Below are 21,267 nucleotides of genomic sequence, written 5' to 3' on the forward strand. Positions count from 1 at the left end.
CTCAGTGAAGTAACACAAGTTCTCTGCCACACAATCACTAAAATTCTACTGCCAGCCAGGAGACGGGACTGAAATAATTGCCTGCTGATGAACAGAGCTCCATTTCTGTGGACAGTATGAGATGTAACAGGTCCAGTGGTTCATAGAAAAGGTATCTTGAGTTTCTCTCCAATACTGTAAGGTTGACTTTACACCACAGGTAAAAATTAATGGAATTTTTTCCTTCAGCTGTTGACACACCAGCAGGAAAAAAATCTAAATGGGTTTTTACATGTGTCTACTCTAAAATGCAACTGTCACAGTAACAGTTTAAAATTAGTAAATAATCAGTTCAGTACTGGAGAGTTGCATCCGAAGCAATTATAAAACAAAGTTAAATTTTTTAACAATTGCCTAGTCTCTCCTAACCATTTCTGTATATTAGAATCTCTAAATAAATTTGACATGGTTATTAGTCTGATGCTAGGACAACTCAGGAATCAAACAAATGGATCAAAATGTACTAGAAAAGGTACTGGGTAAGTGATTATTACTTGCTAGAGGAAACAATTCTCACTTTAAATGATAAATCACACTTCTCAGCACATTGGTTCATCTAAAATTAATGAACATCAACTGTGCGGAGAAAGATTAAAAAACATAGCAAGTCAAATCTGCCCAAAATTAGATCTTGGATATGCTCATAAAACTGTCATTAAGCTAATGAAATGTTGTGCTCGAAAGAGAGCTTATATAATATGCACTTATCTCTAATTTATATGAATTTGCCATCTCTGGCTGTAGTACTGCACTTCAGATCTCATCATGACTAAACAGAATCTTTTCCAACAGTAATACAGTCAGTAAACAAAAAGTGACTCTAAAATGAAAAGCATCTTTAAATTGTAAAGTCAAACTGTTGCTCACAGAAAACTGATCTTTTCTACTGAACATATAGATGCTTTACCCTAAAAAGGAACACAAACAGAATCTGGAATTGTTTTCCTCCCATCACAAGGGATGCCAACACTACAATGCTAAAGATCATCAACCCTACCAGACCCACATCTGCAGAGAAACAACCACATTGAAGAGGAACTTCCTATCTAAGACAAAACTTGCAAGAACTTCTACTTCTGGAAATACTTACGTAATGATCGTCGTCTCTTGTTCTTTAACTTTCTTCTTTTATTCATTCCAGCTTTAGATGGAGATTCCTCTTTGGCCTTTGGCTGGCTGGCAACTTTTGAAGAGTTCTGCTGGCTGAAGTGTGTGGGCACATGACGGGCAAGTCCTCCCTGAGATGCAAAGCTGGCATTGCACCCACCAACTACACACTAATGAGAAAAAAAACCAGAACAACTGTATCACTGTGCTATACGGCACTCACTCACAGGATTTTGATAGATCTTTCAGTTTGACTTTTCTGGCTCAACCTCCAACACAATAGAAGGAAGACAAATTCTTAATGACCATGCAATTCTTAAAAAGAAAAACAGAAACATAATCTGAAATAAAGTTCTATCTGAACTTTAACTCTCAATAATTATTCCATGGTATAATAATTTTTTCTATGCTTTATTATATTCTATAATACTGTATAGCATAAAACCAATCTCAAACAATGCACTGACAAACTCTTCCCACAGAAAATAAATGCTTCTGAAGAACTTTCTCCTTAACAGACCAACATCCCCTTGTCTTTCAAAATACTGCACTGTTATGCTATATTTCTCAACAGCTCCCCAATCTTCTGCATTTGATAACAGTAACATTCTCTAACATCCTCCTTTCTTGTGACAAGGCAGAAGTAAAAAAAAATACATCCTTACTCCCATTAAATTTGAAACAGCTTAACAGTTTTTGTAAATGCTATACAAAGTGAATAAACAGTTATCTCACAGTTCTGTCTAAAACTTAACTTCAGTAACTCGAAAGTTGTAATAACAATTATTTATACATTTACTTTGGGATGCTACTATTACTTCAGAAGTATTTAAGAAAGTTCTTATTTAAAGAAAATGGCCTCTCTTTCTCAAACAGAAAAATAAGAAAAGATCCAACAATAATTAAGCAGAAACACAGAAACTGCAAGATATGTGCAACTAAGCTAGTACTGGCTGCAATAATTATTGGTATTTTTTTAAGTATTTGGTTTATATTTACAATTATTTCATTTGCAAAATGAGTATTTAAATTATGCTGTTGGGGAGGGAGGCACAAACCTTTTCTCTTGTGCTCTGAGCTTACAAGGGTAATAGAAAAGTGATTTTAAGATATGCAATCCATCATTGGCTGCAATGAATGCTGTACCCACATGATCGATTTTTCTTCTGATCCAGAGAATAGTAGTAGGGCAAATGAGTTGATCAGCCAGTAGCAAAAAACCCATCACCACTCTAAACCATCGGAAAGTTCTTCTTCCACATCTGTTCTGCTCCTCCTCCTCCTTCCCCTCTTTCTCAGCTCTTCCATCCGTACCTCTCTTCTCTAGCACTTCCCTTCACAGCAAACTGATGAGGCAGCTCCAACAAGAGTTTGGGAATAAGTAATGCTGCACCTATGTACATAGTGCTAAGTTTTCTCTGAATACTAAGGATGAATTTGCAAACTCTTACAGTAATCTGCCCCAAGCCTGCACATTTGATTGAAAGACAAGAAAACAGTAGAATGCCACTCAGCATGTTTTGTCCCTAAAATCCAACTGTGTTGTTTTCCAACTGTGGCTGCAGAACTGAAAAGTCTGTTTCTGCCTCAGACCTAGAAAATGTTTTTCCATGATCATCATAAAACAATATAGTGTCCACGAAAAGAAAAACTTGTGTTATCCCCAAGGACTTAATACTTGCTATAGGACTAAAAATATGTATGTATATTTCAAGACAATAAAATACAAAAAATAGGAGGACATTTTTCACATCTTTATTTGCCCTTTTTTTTTTTTAAGGGGAAAAAAAGAGGAAGTTAGGGAAAGTTTTCTAAGTACTGAGCTAACCACAAACATATAATTCCCTGACAAAGAGCTTTAGGATCCTTCACACTGTATTTATTCTTCCCTGTTCCACCACTAATAAGTATCTTAAGAATTGTGAAGTTTTTCACCAAATACCTACCTATGCCTTTTTACCTTGCCCTATAATTTCCTATGTTCAAACAACAGCAATATTGTACACTTGTATTGTAGTGACTTATAATGTAAGAAATCCCAGCACATCTATGAAATTCAAAACACTCAAGATCTTGATCTCATTTACACTACGGTAACCTCAATGCAATATTTATGACTTGAAATTAATATTGAAAATTAAAATTGACACTTACAGAATCATAGAATGGTTTGGGTTGGAAGGGACCTTTAAAGATCATCCACTTCCAACCCCCCTACTGTGGGTAGGGACAACTTCTACTAGATTAGGTTGCTCAAAGCCCCATCCAACCTGACCTTGAACCTGACCAACTTAGTTGTATTAAAGATGATCAAACTCACAATCAATAGATACAGGCAAAGTACATGCATGCATTAGTTCAAACAATTTTTTATTTTCCAGTTTTTAAGTCCTTGAAATAGCTGTCTTGCCCATAAAAGCAGTTTCATGAAACTAAACTAAGCAACTAAATCTAAACTTAGGTTTAACTTTCATTAAGGTGCTCCTGGCTTCACCTTCTACGTCTTTCTGATCCTACAAACACTGACAGAAAAAAAAAAGTGCAAAAAAAACCCCCATACCCTGAAGTTCAGTCACACTGAGAAATTAAAATTTCAGTCTTGCCAATGCCTGCTAGAAGTCAAAGATAACCTAAAGTCTTGGTACAGTACATGTATTACCATATTCCAAGTTTACTGAAGTATAATATCAAAAGGCAACACCTTCTGAAAACAACACAAACTTTGTCAGGCACATTTCTAAAACTTTTTAAAACACAAGTTAATAAGACTTAATTGTATTTCTTGTCAGATGGGAAACATTGTTTTATGACAAACTGCAGTTTGACTCACAATGTCATAATTTGACTTTCGTCTAGTTGTATACAAAGAAAACAATCACAGATATTCTATACATATTATCTCCAGAAGCTACCACTTACTTTTCTTCCTCTACCCAAGTTTTACTTTCAAAAGCCCCAAACCAGCATCCTTAAATCTTCAACATATGCAACTTGAAACTAGAAGTTATCTTTCTCCAGAAAGCCTATTTATAGTCTGCAGCCACAGTATGAAATATTTGCAGAAATCATTACATTCAGATATTGTGTAGTTTGAGACTACCTGATCATGTCATCAAATAATCAACAGCTGATATATCAAAGATGACACAGAATGCCTTTGTAGTAGACAGGAAATAGTAGAAGAGGAGAAAAATCTTACCTGCTTTTTTCTTTTTTTTCTCTAAAATAATATATCCAGCAATCCATTACTAATGGGTAAAGTCTCTTCTCTCCAAAGATAAAGGAGCAGTTCAGGCTGTCACTTCAGGATCTCTGGACGGTAAGTCACACCAAATCAGCTTCCCACCAGATAATTATACAGATCTAGAGGGCTTCTAATAAATCAAACTCAACTATTACGCACAACTTTAAACCAATCTCTTCCTTTTTCCCCCAAAACCTAAATCTCAAAATTTTGCATTCAATTTTAAATATGATAGATTGGGTCCGGATTGGTGGATATGTTACTTCAAGAGAAAATAAGTCAACACGTAAGAAATTTAATTTCTCCAGTGTACCCATACCCACCATTATTAATGGGCAGTAATGACCTGTGACTTTAACAAACAGGATACAAAAGTATGTAGCAATACAGGGTTTTTTCTAAATTCAAAATAACCAAATCTCCTTTTTAGACTAATCAATGTGTAATTTTTCCAATAAATCTAACAGCAATATTTTAGACTTCTGGATAAACCTTCTTATTGTCTCAACATCTAAGTGTTCAGGCAGAATGCCTTTATATTTTCCACGTGCATCTGCAATGTTCTAATGGACTGAAGATATTCTGCCAAGAGAGTAACAGACATGAATTCCGAATGAGGACTGAAGTTGCGCTGTGTTTTCTACATTTCAACAAGTGTTACTCTACTGAGAGTTATACCAAATGCAGTCACCCCTTAATGAATTCTGGAAGTTACAGGTGGTAGAATGAGCACCAAATTTCATTTTTATTATTACTTTCTTCCTCCCTTTTAAACAAAGGATGAAAGCCTCCAATGAACCTGTGTACTGTCATTCGTTGTTATTGAAAGAATTTACCCCACATGAGCAAAGCTTGCATTACTGATATTAAACATTAAGCGCATACCCACTGGAATCAGTATGTGAAAGCAGTTGGTAGCATACCCACATGCAGTCTTATATTTACAGAAGATTGCTATGTGCAATTATTTTGCATAAAATCTCCCACTGTTTTGTGCTCTCTCTACCAGTTGTCCTTTCATTGTGCCTAACATCTTGGATTTGGTCACCTAGACTACATTTTAAGAGTTCATTTGATATGTCTTCAAGTAACCTTCAATGCTTTGTACAGTAATAAGGCATGGAGAGTAGTACTTTGATTTTTTTTTTTTTTTTTTTTTTGGACTACCAGAAACCATGCTGGAAAATGCAGGTTGTCACAGCACATTAACTATTCAAATACTTATTATTTGTAACAGCCAAGTTTAGGACAAGTAAGATAGAATTTCTTAATTCACTTTTTCTCAGCTTGCCAAAGACAGTTACCGACACCAGTTTTCTAACTCAGATTATTCTTCTAGATCCTACATGTTCTGAAAGCCTGAAAGTTTTTAACTTGCTGAACCCTCAACAGGACCACCACTACATGTTGATGATACTCTACAACATCCCACCAGTTTCTAAAAAGCTGCAAAAATTATGTAATAACAGAACTAAAAAAGTATGTTTAGTTTTTCTCTCTCAACTCTGCATGTAAAATCATACACAAACATGAACTTACTAAATGTCTTCAGAGAAACAATTACATGCTCTGAGAATACCTATACTAAATGAATGTCTACAATGACAAAAAAAAAAAAAAAAAAGGATGGCTAAAATCAGACTGCCATAAGCAAAGAGAAAACTTCCAGCAACACAGCACAAGAACAATGAACTTCAGGTATTAAGAGGAGCAGCATAATTTCAAAAATACCTAACAGTGGGCCAAAGAAGGCTGGTAAGTTCTCAATCAGGAACATGTTCTGTAAGACCAGTTTGTTTGTTTGTTCCTCTTGACAAGAAAAACAAATCTAGGAAACAGAGCTTACCAAAACTAGGATTGGAAAAGCACGCTGCTTTGCAGAAATCATATTTGACTACAGACTGAGAACTAGCTGCAATAGTAACTATGTCTCATTTAACAGACACTTTTTCTTTGGTGGAGGGATTGGTGGGTGCCTTAGGAAAAGACACTTTATCAGTAAAAAAACCTTAGCGATGATGGCCTCAAAAAAACAAGTAAAAAAATCCATCCATTTGTTCCACGTGAAATCCAAGGCCATCAGTATCAAAAACTTAGGAAAAAAGGGAGGGAATAAACAGAAAAGCAATATGATGACTAAAGGGGAACTGAGGTCCTGAATTCTGCCCAAAGATCTAGGGGTTTGGTTTTTTTTTTTCCTCTTCTCCTTAGTTCAGCAGATGACTCAGCTATAAAATGTCTCCTTACGAGCTGGATATACAGCACCAGGAAATTGCCCCATATAAAAATGGAGCTAGCATAACAAAGGTCTCAAAAATAGGTATGCATAAGGAAATTTACCTTTTCTGTGACACAGGTATTGCAATATTAACGCGCAGGGGGACACACTAAACCACACAAACAGAAAAAACAGGAGAAACTTACGAAAACATGAAACACTTTGCCTTTGTAATTTAGAAGTGGGTTCATTTCTGTGACAAATGAACTACACAGTCACATAGTTTATATGAATGCATGGAAAGGGCAGGTAAACCCACAAAGACCTTTTAATATGAAAGCACAGCAGCTCATTCACAGCTGGATACAGCTTTTAATCAAAGAACAACACTATGCGTATCATAAAAACAGATAATTAAACCCCAAATGGGCAACTACATAAAATGAGTCCACTTGCAAGCAAAAGGGTGACAGGACAGGGACATATCCTTCAAAAGAGCAGTTCTAATGTGAAGGAGAGCTTTATGCCTGAGACAGTCCCCAATTGCCTTTCAATTTAAAAAACTACTTTTGTCTCTTATTTTGACTAGAAATATACGAATATAGCAACCTGCCATATATTTATTACTCTCCTCTGGTCATTATATGATTATAGTGTTCTTTTACCTTTACAAAAGTAAATTTTCCATGCTTTTAATTGTCACTTTCCTAGCTAACATTCTTTACTTTTCTTAAAAACATCCTGAACAGCAGTTCTTCAGACAACAGCACACAGCTATACTATTTTCATTACTGTCCTTTATGGCTTTCCTCAAAAATCCTGACATTCATTTAATTATTTTTTAAATAAAACACTGAATGACTAGGTATTTTCAGCAAGTTCTCTAAAATGACAGATTCCTTCCTTTTATGCTAGAACTCAAGTATATTTCTCATGAGGCAACAGAAATTTCATTTGTAATTTAGGTTTTGGGAGATATAATTGTCTGCAGTAATCATCAAGATTAAGAGGTCCTTAATCCAACTCTGACTCGAAAAAATTTGCCTTTTCCTAAAAGGTGAGCAATTAAGATTTATAAGAACAGCTAAACGCACCAAACAGAAACATTTGCTCCGTTTTTGAATGACTGCTGTAAAACAATTAGTAATGGCTGTTCTTGGACCAATCAGGACTAATATCCAACACTTTAAGTGTTTTTGTATCAGACAGTAGATTTCAAAAGCTTGTAAAAGAAAAGAAGCAAGCGAGGAAAAGGGGCTAGTTAATTAATAGGTTGCTATCACAGACACTTACACACTTGGCTACCTCATGTGAGCCCTGAAGCCTATATTCAGCATAAATGACAGGGGAACAAAAGATGTTACAAAATTCTACTCAGACCACAATTATCCTCCATTCAAAGCCCCCAGGAACAGATTGAGAAATACAGAGATAAAAAACAAACAGAGGGACTAAAGACAACAGTAGGAAAAAATGCTGAAGTGACACACATTGAGCCACGATGATTAACTACTGCAATCCTAGCCTGTGTTTTGTTCTTTCCCTTAGTATGACCAGAAAGTACAGAAAATCAGCTGGTGAAATAACACATATTTAACACAACATGATTATTATCAGAACTAATTGTTTTAAATTTTAGGGCTCTAGCTGTAACCAGCCTAGCCAAAAAAATGGCATACCAACTTTTACTGACTTTGCTAGGTAACTCTGACAGACTCAAAACTACTACTGATATTTCTGAGCTATGCCCACCTCTTTTAAACCCAATGTCTCCAAAATTGAGTTTCTTTGATCTAGACCAAATAAGTATACAAATTACCCTACTGAAAGACTTTCCTGCAAGACCAAAGCTTGCCATTATACTTTAAGGTATATAAAATATTTAAATCCAAAATGAGAAGACCTAAGGTACAAGTTTCCTCTGATGACTGGGGTTTTTTTTATTTTATTCAGGGATTAGCACTTAAGATTAGATCAGTTGCTGGAACAATCATACCTGCAAACTTTCAGGGATCTATGATGCTTATGCTATGCTTCCAAGAGCATGCTAAACTTAATCCTTCGAACAAATGGTACGATAACCTCACGAGCAAGTTTCCTGTTGTTATTCACTCTCTCAGTCAGAAATTTTCAGACTAAACTACACATAGTTCAGTATGGGGGGGGGGGGGGAATCTAACCTTTACTAAAAAAACTTTTTCAGGTGCAATGCACTACTTTTACTCTCTAAGTTTTGAGCTTAGTTTTGTTTTCTGGCATAATTACTGTTATAAGCTATGCAGAAGAAGTAACTTCTGGAAGACATCACTGTAACAGAAAAGTACTTTTTAGTAACAAAGTTGCCTTAAAATAAATAAAAAAACCCAAAACCCAGAAGATATTACCTGAGAAGAGAGAGAGGAGAGGGAAGTGGGGAAACAGTGACTAAAACTTGGTGGGGTTGGGGAGAAGAAGGCATAAAATGCTATCTAAACTTAAAAAAACCCCTAATTCATTTGCATATCCTACATGGAAGGAGAACTTCAGTCTGAAGTAGTGTGGGTGGGACTTACCATCAAGTGATCCAGGACTGACAGCTATGAACTGCCCCAACTGTATCCATAAGAGGATGAAGCAACTCATTAATAACGGATTGGTGGATATGGGAATGATAAACACTACTATACCTAGAATTGCAGGTACAGATTAGGGGGAGAAAGAAAGAGAAAGTTAGAAAATACTATGCAGGAAATACAGTCAGCTCAATGGTCCTGCATTCCTGACTTCTTTATTATTCTCAGATAGGTTAACCATAAACAGTCACTGACTGTGTTTCAACTGAATTTTGTTAACAAAACCAGCTCTTATTCAAGCACAGAACGTGCACCATTAGGCATGATCCGAAGTTTCACGTGGAAGTGTAAAGCATGAGGCAAAATATCTCACTGTTACAGTGTAAGCAGCTCAACTGGAAAAGGTACAAAAAACCTGAACTTCAGCACTATTTAGTTTTACACTCGCCTACCATTTACAGATTAAAACAGGGACAGAGAAGCAGTAACGGTATCTTCACCTGTTTTCGTAACAGAACAGGACCTTTGGGCACTATTATTGCAAAGACGATGGCTCAGCTCACTGGACACTTTTTAAGAAATCCTCCTGTGATGGCATTTTTCAATTAATATATTGTATGAGGAAAAATAAATAGGATTGCTCTTAAAATAAGGGATGATATAATCTTACAAGGAACCTTACCTTGAAAGGTTTGTCCCCACTGTGTGTCAGCATATGCCTCTGCAACCAACTTTGACTTGTTGAAGGTGTATTATATACTTTGCAACCTTTCCACAAGCAAACAAACACCTAATAGAGTAAAAATGTGGTAAGTTTACACAAGTCAAAGAAAACAGTAAAAAAAAAAAAAAAATCAGATTAGCAAAGAAGCCTGTTTTCACAATACAAAGTACTTCAAAGAATTTTGAACAATAACCATTTATTTTGCAACACACTTCTCATATCTCACCAAAGAAAGAATAATTACAACCCCAAGTATTCAAAAATGCAGGTCATTGGAATAAAATATCAAAAAACAGATGCTCCTGGAGATAAACACAATTGAGAGCCACAGCATCCACTGTAAAGAGTTTGTGTTTGCACTCAATATCTGTATCCACCAGATATTGAGACAGAACATTTTTAAATGACAAATTTACATTTTCTGGGTAGCAGATATAGAAATAAAATCATTTACTCTCATAAGCAATTAATAATTTTATTCTTTGAGCATGAAAAAGTAAAAACTCTTAATTATAATATAGTTGTTTAGATACCAGAGTTTTATATTATGGAATAGTGGATACCTCTAGTTAGGGTCTTACACTCAATTCCTGATGAAGAAAGTTAGAATTTCTCATAGGACTCAAAATCTATGGGTGTTTTGTGATTGCAGTGTGCAGACTAGTCACATGCACAATAGTGCATTAAGGGGAGCAGAACTTACTCATGCTGCTTTCCTCTCTCCTCTCATTGTGTCTATCTATAATCGAGAGAATAAAAAACTCAATGAACTTGCCTTTCATTAGAATTTCCCTAACAGGTCTGTGTGTGAAGGGAGGTATAGCCCTAATTTGTAGCAGCAAAATACAGTACCCAGGAATAGCACTGTCCATAATACAGGTTTTCAGAACTGCAGGAAACTAATTGGATTTGAGTTTCTTGTTCTCTTCTGGAGATTAAAAAGCTCAGTCTTCAAAAGACCGTATTCTCAAAACAAAAGAGCAGCCACAGGAGTGCTACGTACTTGCTGTATAATATATAGATAACCCAGCTTACTAATACAAAGCTGGAAAACCCCGGATGTCTGTATGACTGATCCAGACACATAAGGCTCAACGCCCTAAACCTTTGGTGTCTGCCGCTCCTCAGTTTTGAGATCCCCCTGAAGCCACAGAACTGGAATTTCCGAGATTCCTGGCTCTGCAACAGCTCCGTAACTGTCCCAATATTTCCATCAGCAACTGCAGACTGCAGGACACTCAGCAAAGGAGTATTACTATGAAGTTACAGATTGTGGAAATGCAATCCCTCCAAAAAACAAGCACTTGGTTTTACAACCACCCACCAGAGGTCCAGGCAAGGCTTCTTGCAAACCCTTGTCAAAAGGCTGAATCCAAAATATTTCTGAAAAAAATTTTGGGGAAGTAAAACTATTTTGTCAAAAAGTTTCCTGTGTTCCTCAAGGATCTATCTGGTTTGGTTTGGAGCCATTATCTCAGTATTAGCTTGAAAATACACATTTTACCATACAAGGATGCTTATCACATTGCTTTTAAGTTCTCAATAAGCAGTTACTACCCCCACTTTTCTTCAAATTTATAGTCACGGTAGTTAAGTAATATCTGAAATCCAATCAAAACCACAAGAATATAATTTCTAACACCACTTAAACACCTCACCAGCAGGTGGCAGACAAATCCTTGAAACAAAACAGCCAGGATCAGTCCCCTTCCATAGCATCAAGCTGAAGAACTTTTCAAAAAATAAACCAACTCGAGTAGGGGGATTAAAAAGTGTGAACTGAATGCAACGGTTATTAAACACTTGGTGCTTCCAACAACCTTCTCTTTCAGACAGACAAATACAGTCTAACATTTTCTAAATAAAAACATCCACAAATCATGTCACATGGAATGTAAGTGAACAGAAATACAATGCAAAAAAAACCCCCAACCCTGAAAAATCTTCCAGTTCCTTTTTAAGAAATGAAAAGGGGTCATGGATGGGATAACAAAGATCCCCAGAGATGCAGGATACCGATACAACTCATCCATTTCATTGTTTCATCCAGGATTCATATATCACTTTTATAAACCTATGAACAGAACTACAGAAATCATCTCACAGGTGGCTAAAAAGCCAGCTCACTGGATGGATGATTCTGCTTAAAGCTTGGACTGAAAAAAGTCACCAAATACGAAGCTGAAAGTTCAATCATACCAAAAAACATTAGCTAAATACAACCAGAGTCACGCCTGTCTCAGCGACAGAATTACAGAGTAAATTATTCAAAGTAATGCAAATTAGCATTAAGTCTCTTATTCACTCAAGATAAAGTATAATGGCCTAACATTTTACTTCGGGAGAAGTGAGAGGGCAAAAAGTCAGAAGATAATGACTATTCTAGGTTAAGGTTTGATATTAGCTCTCCAAGAAATTAAAGAGCTACAACATACAGTGTCGAAAGCAGGCAGATTGCTTGTGTTTGATGTAAAGGTAGTTTACATGACATATTCCAGGCATCAAAAGTAGTTTTGGAGGCTGGGGAGGGACAAGTAGTTAAGTACAGAGTTGAAGTTACCCTACTGGAAGATGTTTTGAAACATTAAAATTGTGAGACTAACGGAAATGGCATCATTTGACCAGGGATTAGACTGAAATATACATGATTATATATACACCTCAATTTAAAAAAAAAAACAAACTAGATGCAATTATATTGAAGGTATACTTGCCATCAGTACTACAGACAGAGCTGTTTTGGTAAGACTTTGTACTCTCGAGTCAATGAGTCTTACATCTTCCCTATTATACATTCTGTATATATTTTACCTCTAGTGAGATTCCATTTGTAAAAATAATCAAGATATGACTTCAGCTGAGTTCACATGCAGTAACACATACACTAACAGTTTTTAGAAAATTAATTCCAAGTATAAGAACTTAAAGATAATACCAACAGCTTCAGGATGTTGAGAAGTTAGCACATCTATCAAAAACCCGATAGCCTCAAATAATTTATTAAAAAGAACTTACTACATTCTTAAAAGTTTGGCATTCAATTAAAAACACTGAATACCAAATCAAGTGAACTATGCAAAAGACAACAGCTGAATGCCTAATACCAGACTGCTGAAGGCCCAACCTTAGTTGCCACTAGCTACAGAACTGATAATTTAAAACATAAAATTTGCTACTGTCATTAAAGAGTAAAACACTGGCAACTAAGAAAGAGGGAGAAAACAAAAAGTAACACCAACCCCTCCTCGTTGACCATCCACATGTATGGAGCGAATGTGATCTGCCAAATCCGGGCTGGAGCTGAAACAAGCATGGCAGTGGTCCCAACAACAGTTATAAGCAATGCTTTTTGCAGAGGAGGCAGGAACTCCTTGTCCATTCATCATAACTGGAGTTGAACGTCCACTGGAAATTGTGCTGTCTACATCCATAATAGTGCTGCTTATGCTGTAAGACAAAGAACAAAAAGAGAAAGTTCGTATTTGTTGCATGTTAACAGAACAAATAAAAATCATAGCTCTTTGGGGTTTTGTTTCAGATATATTTAGACGGGTTGAAAAGAAAATCTTACAGAAACTTACTATTTATTGTGGTTCATCACTTCAACTCTAATAAATGTACAGTCCGGAAATAGCTACTATTACTTGACAGTCTAACTTCTGGACACTGGCAACAATGGAAAATTCTCCCATTCACTGACTTGTCAGAAAATTAACTCTCACGTGATTAACAAAGTCATTTTTAAGCTGCATTAAACAGCCATTCATTATTTTTATTTCCCAGAAGAAAAGGAAAAAGAAAAAAAAGGGGGGGAAGGGCAAAAAAAAAAAAAAAAGGCATGCTGGGTCCAACTGGAGATGTATCTAGCCTAGGATCCACCACTAACACTAGATCCTTAAAAAGAATACAGCACTGAAGTTCTACAGAAGGTTTAAGGTACTCCCACACTTGCCCCAGCATAGTGTCCATCACATGCATGGTCTAAACTAATGCTTTGTGTTCTGTTTTTTTAAAACTTTCCAGAGAAGCCAGCAGCAGCAGTGGGAATACGTGGCCAGCAGGGGTCATTTTCATCAGCCGTTCTGCTCTGTATCTTGGCCGATACAGAGCCAAACATCAAACTGGACCAGAAAAAAATTGCAGAGAGTGCGCTCTTTCCATATATAAGCAAAAGTACAGAGACAGATGGATGTTCTTCCTGGATAAACATTAAATAGCTACTGATATACCTTTTTTTTACCTTCTGAACCTGTTCACTGCCTTTTAGGACCTTTATGTTTTTGTCTTCCACAAAGCCACAGCATTACAGAACAGCTCATCTTTGAAAGGACCTCACAATATCAGGTGGTCAAATCTCCTGCTCAAACAGGAGCAAGTGAGATCAGATTGCTTGTGGTCTTGTTCAGTTAAGTTGTTAACGGGTGTTTTCAAAGGCTGGAGTTTCTGCTACCTTTCTGAACAATTCTGCCAATGTCTGATTAACCTCATTGTGGGGGAGGGGGGAAATTTCCCAACAACTCATGAGAATTTCCAGTGTTGCAACTTCTGTCTGTTGCTTCTCATCCTCGGCAGCTGTAGGGTTGAGATGACTCTGGCTCCTCCTTTGCTAAACCTCCCTATCAGGTCACTGAAAACAGCAATAACCTTGTCCTTATCCTAAAACTGAAGAAACCCAATCTCTCAAGCTCTCCATGTACAGCATTTGCTTCAGCCTTCTAACCATCTTGGAGACCCTCCACCAGATCCTCTCCAGTATGTGAGTATCTGCGATGAGTTCCAAACTGGACACAGTAATCCAGACATAGTCTTAATGGTGCCAAATAGAGATGAAGAATCACTTCTATTGACCGTATAGATACGCTTGTGCCAATACAGCCCAGTACACAGCAGTAATTCCTACATAGGTGTCTTTACGTATTCTTCTGAGCAAAGTGCAAGGGAAAAAAAAAAAAAACAGAAAATATTCTTTCCTATTCAGCTCTACATAATAGTTAGTTTTCTGACTTTTATCATATCCTTTTTCTCCCCCACCTCTTGCACATAATTTCTATGCTGAAGTATTCTGCTTTTAAAGGTATAGGTGCTGTTCCACATTTTTGACCATCACTGTTTACACACCCATTATTGTTCTATTACACATTTTGAGATGGCTGAAACAAAAACTACACCATTATTCAAAATTTGAAGATATCATTAGCATGTTTGCTCTTTTGCTCTAAAAGCCTTTACTAGCAATTTCTCACATTATCTGTATCTTTTTTAATCACTACTGTGCTAGCAGTTTTTTCCTGTGACAGATTTTGAAATCATCACAGATATTTGCCTTGTTTAGATCTCCCCCCCTCACCCACCATGTGGATTTCACTGCATTTGTCAATAAAAAATGTCTTGCCTTATTTAAAATAACAGATTCCCTTTAGCAATGCTTTCCCGTTAAGCTTTAGTTTTAACTACCCTGAGTAATTTGGTTTCATGAGCAAACTCTCATCTGAAAGATACCAGCAAGGTAACATTTATGAAAACATTGACGACCACATCCCAAGCACAGATCCCTTAAAAGTCTTCCAACCCGGTAGTCTCCTCCTGTTATTAAAACTGACCAATTATTCTTAGGCCTTTGTTTTCCAAGTTAAAAAGAAAGTTTTAGAGACCTTTTCTACAGTTTTTTTTGCTTTAGTAAAAGTATATCAAATACATACTTCCTAAATACTATACAAATACCACATGCTTTTCGGCCCGCCGCCCCCCAATTTCAAAAAAGATCTAACAATTTACAAGGCATGACTTCTACCCATGAAAGTCATACGGGCTCTTTGCTGCTACACAGCATTTTTCTACGTGCCCACTATTTTTATTTTCTTCTCTTTTCTACACCCTGAATACACACAGCTTTCCATGATCCCTCCCCACCTCCCCCTCCCCACACCCCCAGTAGTCTTGGTTCCTTTCACGACATACAAGCTCACAATCTGCGACTAGCAAATAAAGAAAAGGTGGCCAACAGAAGCCTGTAGATATGGTTTTGAAACTCTTCCATATTGCTGCCTTTCTGAAAAAGCTTATTTTAGATTCACCAGAAACTTAAAAAAAAAAAAAATATGCAACTAGCAGTGAGGTGAAGCTACCAGTTCCAACAGCGTTAACAGCCACTAACTACAGCTACTGATAATAGTAGTTTAGGATCCCTCCAGGACATTATCAGAAGCTTTAAGTGCAAAATATGTTGCAAGCAATCCCAATTCTTCCACCATGCCAGGCCCACAATAGATGCAACTAGGGGACTGACATCCTCTCCTGACATCCCCTTAGGCTGATGCCTAAGCGAAAAATTATCGCCAAAAGTAAAATCTGTAAAACTGTGTTATGAAAGCAAAGTTTACCAATAGGATGATAGGAAAATTGAATAAATAATTAAATGTGATCCCACACACACCTGAGTTTGAGTTATCCAAAACCAGTTCTCTCAAAATCAGTACTTAGAAGTAGGTTTGAACGCATACAAGATGGCACATAGCCTGACCACTTCTGTCACGTACAGTAGTATTACACAGTTCAGTAGTTCCAACAGGAAGTTGCTTAACCAAGGATGGCAAAGCACTGCAGATACAACACTCATTCAATAGCTACCTCAGACCATTTCATGTGGATAAGTAACCCTAACTTTCTCACGGTTGAAAGGTACCAAAGTACAGTACCTTTATAAAGTACACTACTTAAAGTACCCATAAAGTAGGAGTTCAAATTTCCAAGCTATTTACAGTCAGTCCAATTTTTTACATCCACTGACAGCATCAGTACCATTCTCAAAAAACCCACAAATAAGCATAAGCAAGTTTCCGACTAAGAAGAGGTATGGTGCTGGTGACCACAAGGACAGACTATGAAGGGGTATTTCGCATAGTTCTCTCAAGGGTTCCCTGGCTTTACAGCCTGGTCTTAAGCAGGAAAGCAATGAGAAAACATAACCCAGAACGAGTTCTGTGAAAGAACTGGGGGGGGGAGGGGGGGGGGGGGGCAGCGCGGCACGGCAGGGAGGGAGAGAAGTGCGCACTCATGCAGGTGTGTGTGGTTTCTCCGGTTCACAGGCATGCAATCTAGTTAATTTCTCGAAGTAGAGATGAAAAAACCTCAAACTGATGAACCTGTAGCATGAGAGTTTATTTCATATTGCAAATGCAATGCAACATACCTTGACCACCTTATGAAACAAAATTGCAGGTCTCTAATTTTACAGCCTAAGGAATGCAAATACTTAGGCTTCTTTTTTTTTTATATGCTTCCTACCTGTAGAAAATTACTCTTGGTTTTGGAGAAAAATATCTAGAAGTCAACTAGTAATACTGATCCAGCAAAAGATATTCTGATAAGTAATGTTATTAATGACATGAGAAACCAGTAACACTTAGAAAGCTGATTTAGTTATAATAGTTTAAATGTTTGCTTGGTTTGGTTCTAATAGCCTAAGTGTTTGCTAAGGGCTAACAGATTAGAGTTGCATACACAATATCACAATTTAGTATCAGAGGAACTGGAACAAAAAAAGGTTGCCCATAGCACTTAAATCAAGTAGTAGCATATAGAATTTCTTGGAAATTGAGGATGAAGTGCTACACCAGATTATGATTCTATAATCTATTCAAGATATAGCCTAAAAATGAAAAAAAAAAAAAAAACAAACCCAAAAAACCCAACAACCAAACATAACTCAAATCCAGTTAAGTGATAACAGATCAGTATTTTATTAAAGAGGGAACGCCTTCCTTTCTTCTAGTTTGAAGAACTTTGTGCAAGGCATTAGAGTACAGATGAATATTGCTGTAACAGGACCTACTAGAGAAATAGCTAAACTGCTTATAAAACAAAATGGTCGGGAGTCACACAACAAGAGATCACCGTTTTCTAATGGTTCTCTTGACAGACTCTGCCAAAATGCAAGAAACTCGCTGCCCTGACACATTCCTTCTCTAGAAATAACCCATTAAATAAAAATATAAAATGAATTTTTTTTTTGTTTTCTCTTCTGTGTCTCCAGAACCTACATATTTCAGGTGATGAGGCGCCTCACGGTACTGAGAACCTAGAATTAGCTTCTGTCTTTCTCACTTAGTGAGTTCTGGGTCACCCAAGAAAGAGGTAAAGGCTGCAAAAAGAATCCGTGAAAGACCAGTAACATCCTTCCTCTCTGTCATACTGCCCTGTACAGCTCAAGCACGTGGATATTTTCTCTAGTCTTCCATACACTGAGAAAGTATTGGAAGCTTTTCAGAGAAAGGTTTGTAGTATATATAGCATCAGAGAAGACACTGACTCAGGAGGTCTCTTGACTCACCATTTCAAGATGAAGCAGAAAGACGATGGTAAGTTTTATAGTCAGAGCTGTGGCTGCTGCGAAGTCTGTGAAGACTTAACTGCAACACTGTTTTTGTTAGACCTGCTGATCTACCCCCTTTTTTGTTTCTTGGGATTTCAGAAAGGGTGTGAGGGCAGGAAATACAAGTGGGTAAGATGTGTGCACACACTCCACCATCTTATCCAGTCCACTTGAGTCTTTTCCTGACCAAAAGAGTGGAAACATGTCAACTCAGCCCAAGAAGGGCTGGACTATTAAAATAGTGCCTGTGTATCTTTCAATCTATGAACAGGGCTTTTCAATCCAATCTGACTTTCTATCTGCTTGGGATGATCCAAGAGAGAGAGAAGTTCCTTAACAAAGGGAAGGTGGTAATGGAAATTACACCCTTCTGCTTTCTCATCTGAAATCCACAAAGCCTGTAAGTGGGAAAGTAATAATGTGTATTAAAGAGGAGAAAACAGAACAAAGTAAGGAAAACACAGACATTCTGGCAAACTACTGGTAGCAAAACAAAGACATTGAAAGAAATTTTTAGCTAAATAAGTTAAAGCAAGTTTTTCTGCCTTTTTCTAAGCCCTTTTTCTCCAGCCAGGAGATCTGTTTAAATCCTGACTGCCACTATCAAAGCAGAATGACACGAGTAGAACTTAAGCGTTTGTGGCATTCCCCTATTGCTAGTGACAGACAGGTCTGGGTTTGCTCCCAAGCTGTAAGCAGGCTCCAGCTCCATTGTAATGGATCTATAGACCATAGCCTGATGAAGAACATTAGACATTTGAGTTTCAGAGAGTTCAACTCAGGGGTCATCCCAAACAATAGAGCATCAAAAACAGTCACTGCTGGAGAGAGCCTGCATACACAATAGCTGTTTTTAAGCAGTACCATTCAAAAGACCGACTAATTACTAAAATTTAAAACTGTTACAGCAAGCACAACATAGTCTTCAAGCTTATGTTATCCCTACTTTCATCCTAATCCAAGCACCAGAATCAACTTGAAGTAAAAATCACAGCTCTAGAGGCAAGAACTGAATGCCTTTCTAAAATATCTTACTAAACCCACACCTCATTTTACCAAGTCTGCGAACACTGGCAAAGAGTGCCTTCCAAACGCAGCAAGGTAGAACCGAAAACACAGAATCTTCTCAGAAGAGTCAGACCTTCTTCCCTCCTCCTACAATTTTTCCCTCTACCAAGAGATCAACAGCTTTGAAATGATACTGACATTTAAAGCGTGTTCATTAAGCAACAACATTAATGCAAGCTTAAATAGAGGAACCATTACCTCAAAGGTGCTGTTTCAGGTCTTATTTTTACCTGTACCTACTTTACCTGTAGCTAGAAATAATACATCTTCATAATCAAGATGATTAAGATTTTTTTAGCATCATTTTCATGTTAAAAGGTTAGTACCTGCACAATCTATATGTGCATGTGAACCAAATGCATCTAGCTGGTTAAATCCAGTCCAAACTGTATTTAAAAACAATCCTGAAACTGAAACAAAAAATAATAGCTAAAAAGTTATAAGAAGTTGCAAGTCATTTTCACTTTATAAAGAACAAAAAAAAAGTTCTTCAAGCATTTTAAGTCCTGGATTATTCTTTTCCTTTAAGGATCTGAGCAAAACTAAGCCATTGTTGGAGTCATGTAAATATGAATATCTTCTATAAGGAAAAAAAAATTCCCAATTATTCCCAATTTAAAATGCACAAATTTCAAACCACATATTTTACCATGTGCACATATAAGTACTGTTGTGTACAGTTAAATGTGAATGAAAATATAACGAGCCTGTGTTTTAATGCATTAAAGAAAATGGTGTATTGCACATCATTCCTGACACACGCTTGGCTCTCCAAGGAGATCAGTTTCCTCACTACTGCAAGTAATCCCTTCCATTGAATTTAATGAATGGAATGCCCCAAATTTTTTCTTTTCCCTTTTTTTGTTAATCTTTCAGAATAACAGACAGTAGGAGTCTAGAAGGAAAATCAACAAAAACAAAAGAATAGCATAATTTCATTTTTACTTTCCGTGAACTCCCATTAGCAACTGTCCACTTGAAGTAATAGTAGAGCCAGGCACTGAACACATGCACAAAAGCCCAATCAATTTGCTATTATACTTTTAATGTCTGCTAAACATACTCCCTCTAGACCTTAACTGAAGTAACCTTCCCTCAGGCAAAATTCAGACCTAACAGATGGGCCTTATACCATGCCCTTGAGGGTCAACAAGCACTACTTCAGTCTGATCAACAGGAGCTCATTTCAGAGTTACAGTACCTCCACCGAGAATGCTTAGCGTCCAGTCCCCAGATGTTCAGTAGGTAAGCAAAAGACCCAGCTGATTTCAGCTAACGCCAAGGGAAATGACTGTGACAGATCCTATAATAAATAACCTCATCTTGTAAAGCATCAAATTAAAAATAAGCAGAGATTTCAGGGAACATACACTGCAAAGTCACTAAAACCAACACTACTGAGTAGCCATCAAGCTGCACACTACACTAATTCAAGCGAGGAATCTTCAGAAACAGTGTCTTCTAAAGTACACAGTGATAATTCAGTCATAAAGCATTAAATCCACAGAAGATTGCCTCCGACTAGATGAAAAACATAATTAACATTCAAGAATCCACATACTACAAAACTCACTGGAAGCAGGTGAACATTTTAAGGATAAAAAAAAAAAAATACCCTGCTAGTTTCTTTAGCTTTTACTAGTCAGTGAAATATCCTGTCATTTCTGCATGGAGCTTCAGCTACATTGTTCCAATCCATATGAGGGAAGCTTAAGAAAGAAAACTGAACTGTAACACTCAGGTAAAACAAACAGAATAATGGAAACACTGTGAATGACAATCATTTCTTACAGCAACTTCAAGGGTTAAAGCCTAGAATCCACCAGAAAAGCTTTTACCACATGGAAGACTAAATCAGAACTAGGTACTAATCCCAAAAGAAAATAAACAGCATCAATCACAATCATTCAATTACAAATGCCAAGTCGAAACAGAACAAAGATT

General features: G+C 36.9%; 1 protein-coding gene across 1 annotated transcript in view; it reads right to left on the minus strand.

Annotated features, from left to right (window-relative positions):
- The window catches only part of AEBP2 (AE binding protein 2), a 53,827-nt gene that overhangs the window by 20,901 nt on the left and 11,659 nt on the right, over positions 1-21,267 (minus strand). The window contains exons 2-4 of the mRNA XM_050913340.1: positions 13,124-13,331; positions 9,843-9,950; positions 1,130-1,316 (exon numbers count right to left, since the gene is read on the minus strand). Of these exons, the coding sequence (XP_050769297.1) occupies positions 1,130-1,316; positions 9,843-9,950; positions 13,124-13,331 (503 nt within the window). The remainder of the gene's footprint in view (positions 1-1,129; positions 1,317-9,842; positions 9,951-13,123; positions 13,332-21,267) is intronic.

Source organism: Gymnogyps californianus, chromosome 1 (assembly GCF_018139145.2).
Source record: "Gymnogyps californianus isolate 813 chromosome 1, ASM1813914v2, whole genome shotgun sequence".
Classification (NCBI taxonomy): Eukaryota; Metazoa; Chordata; class Aves; order Accipitriformes; family Cathartidae; genus Gymnogyps; species Gymnogyps californianus.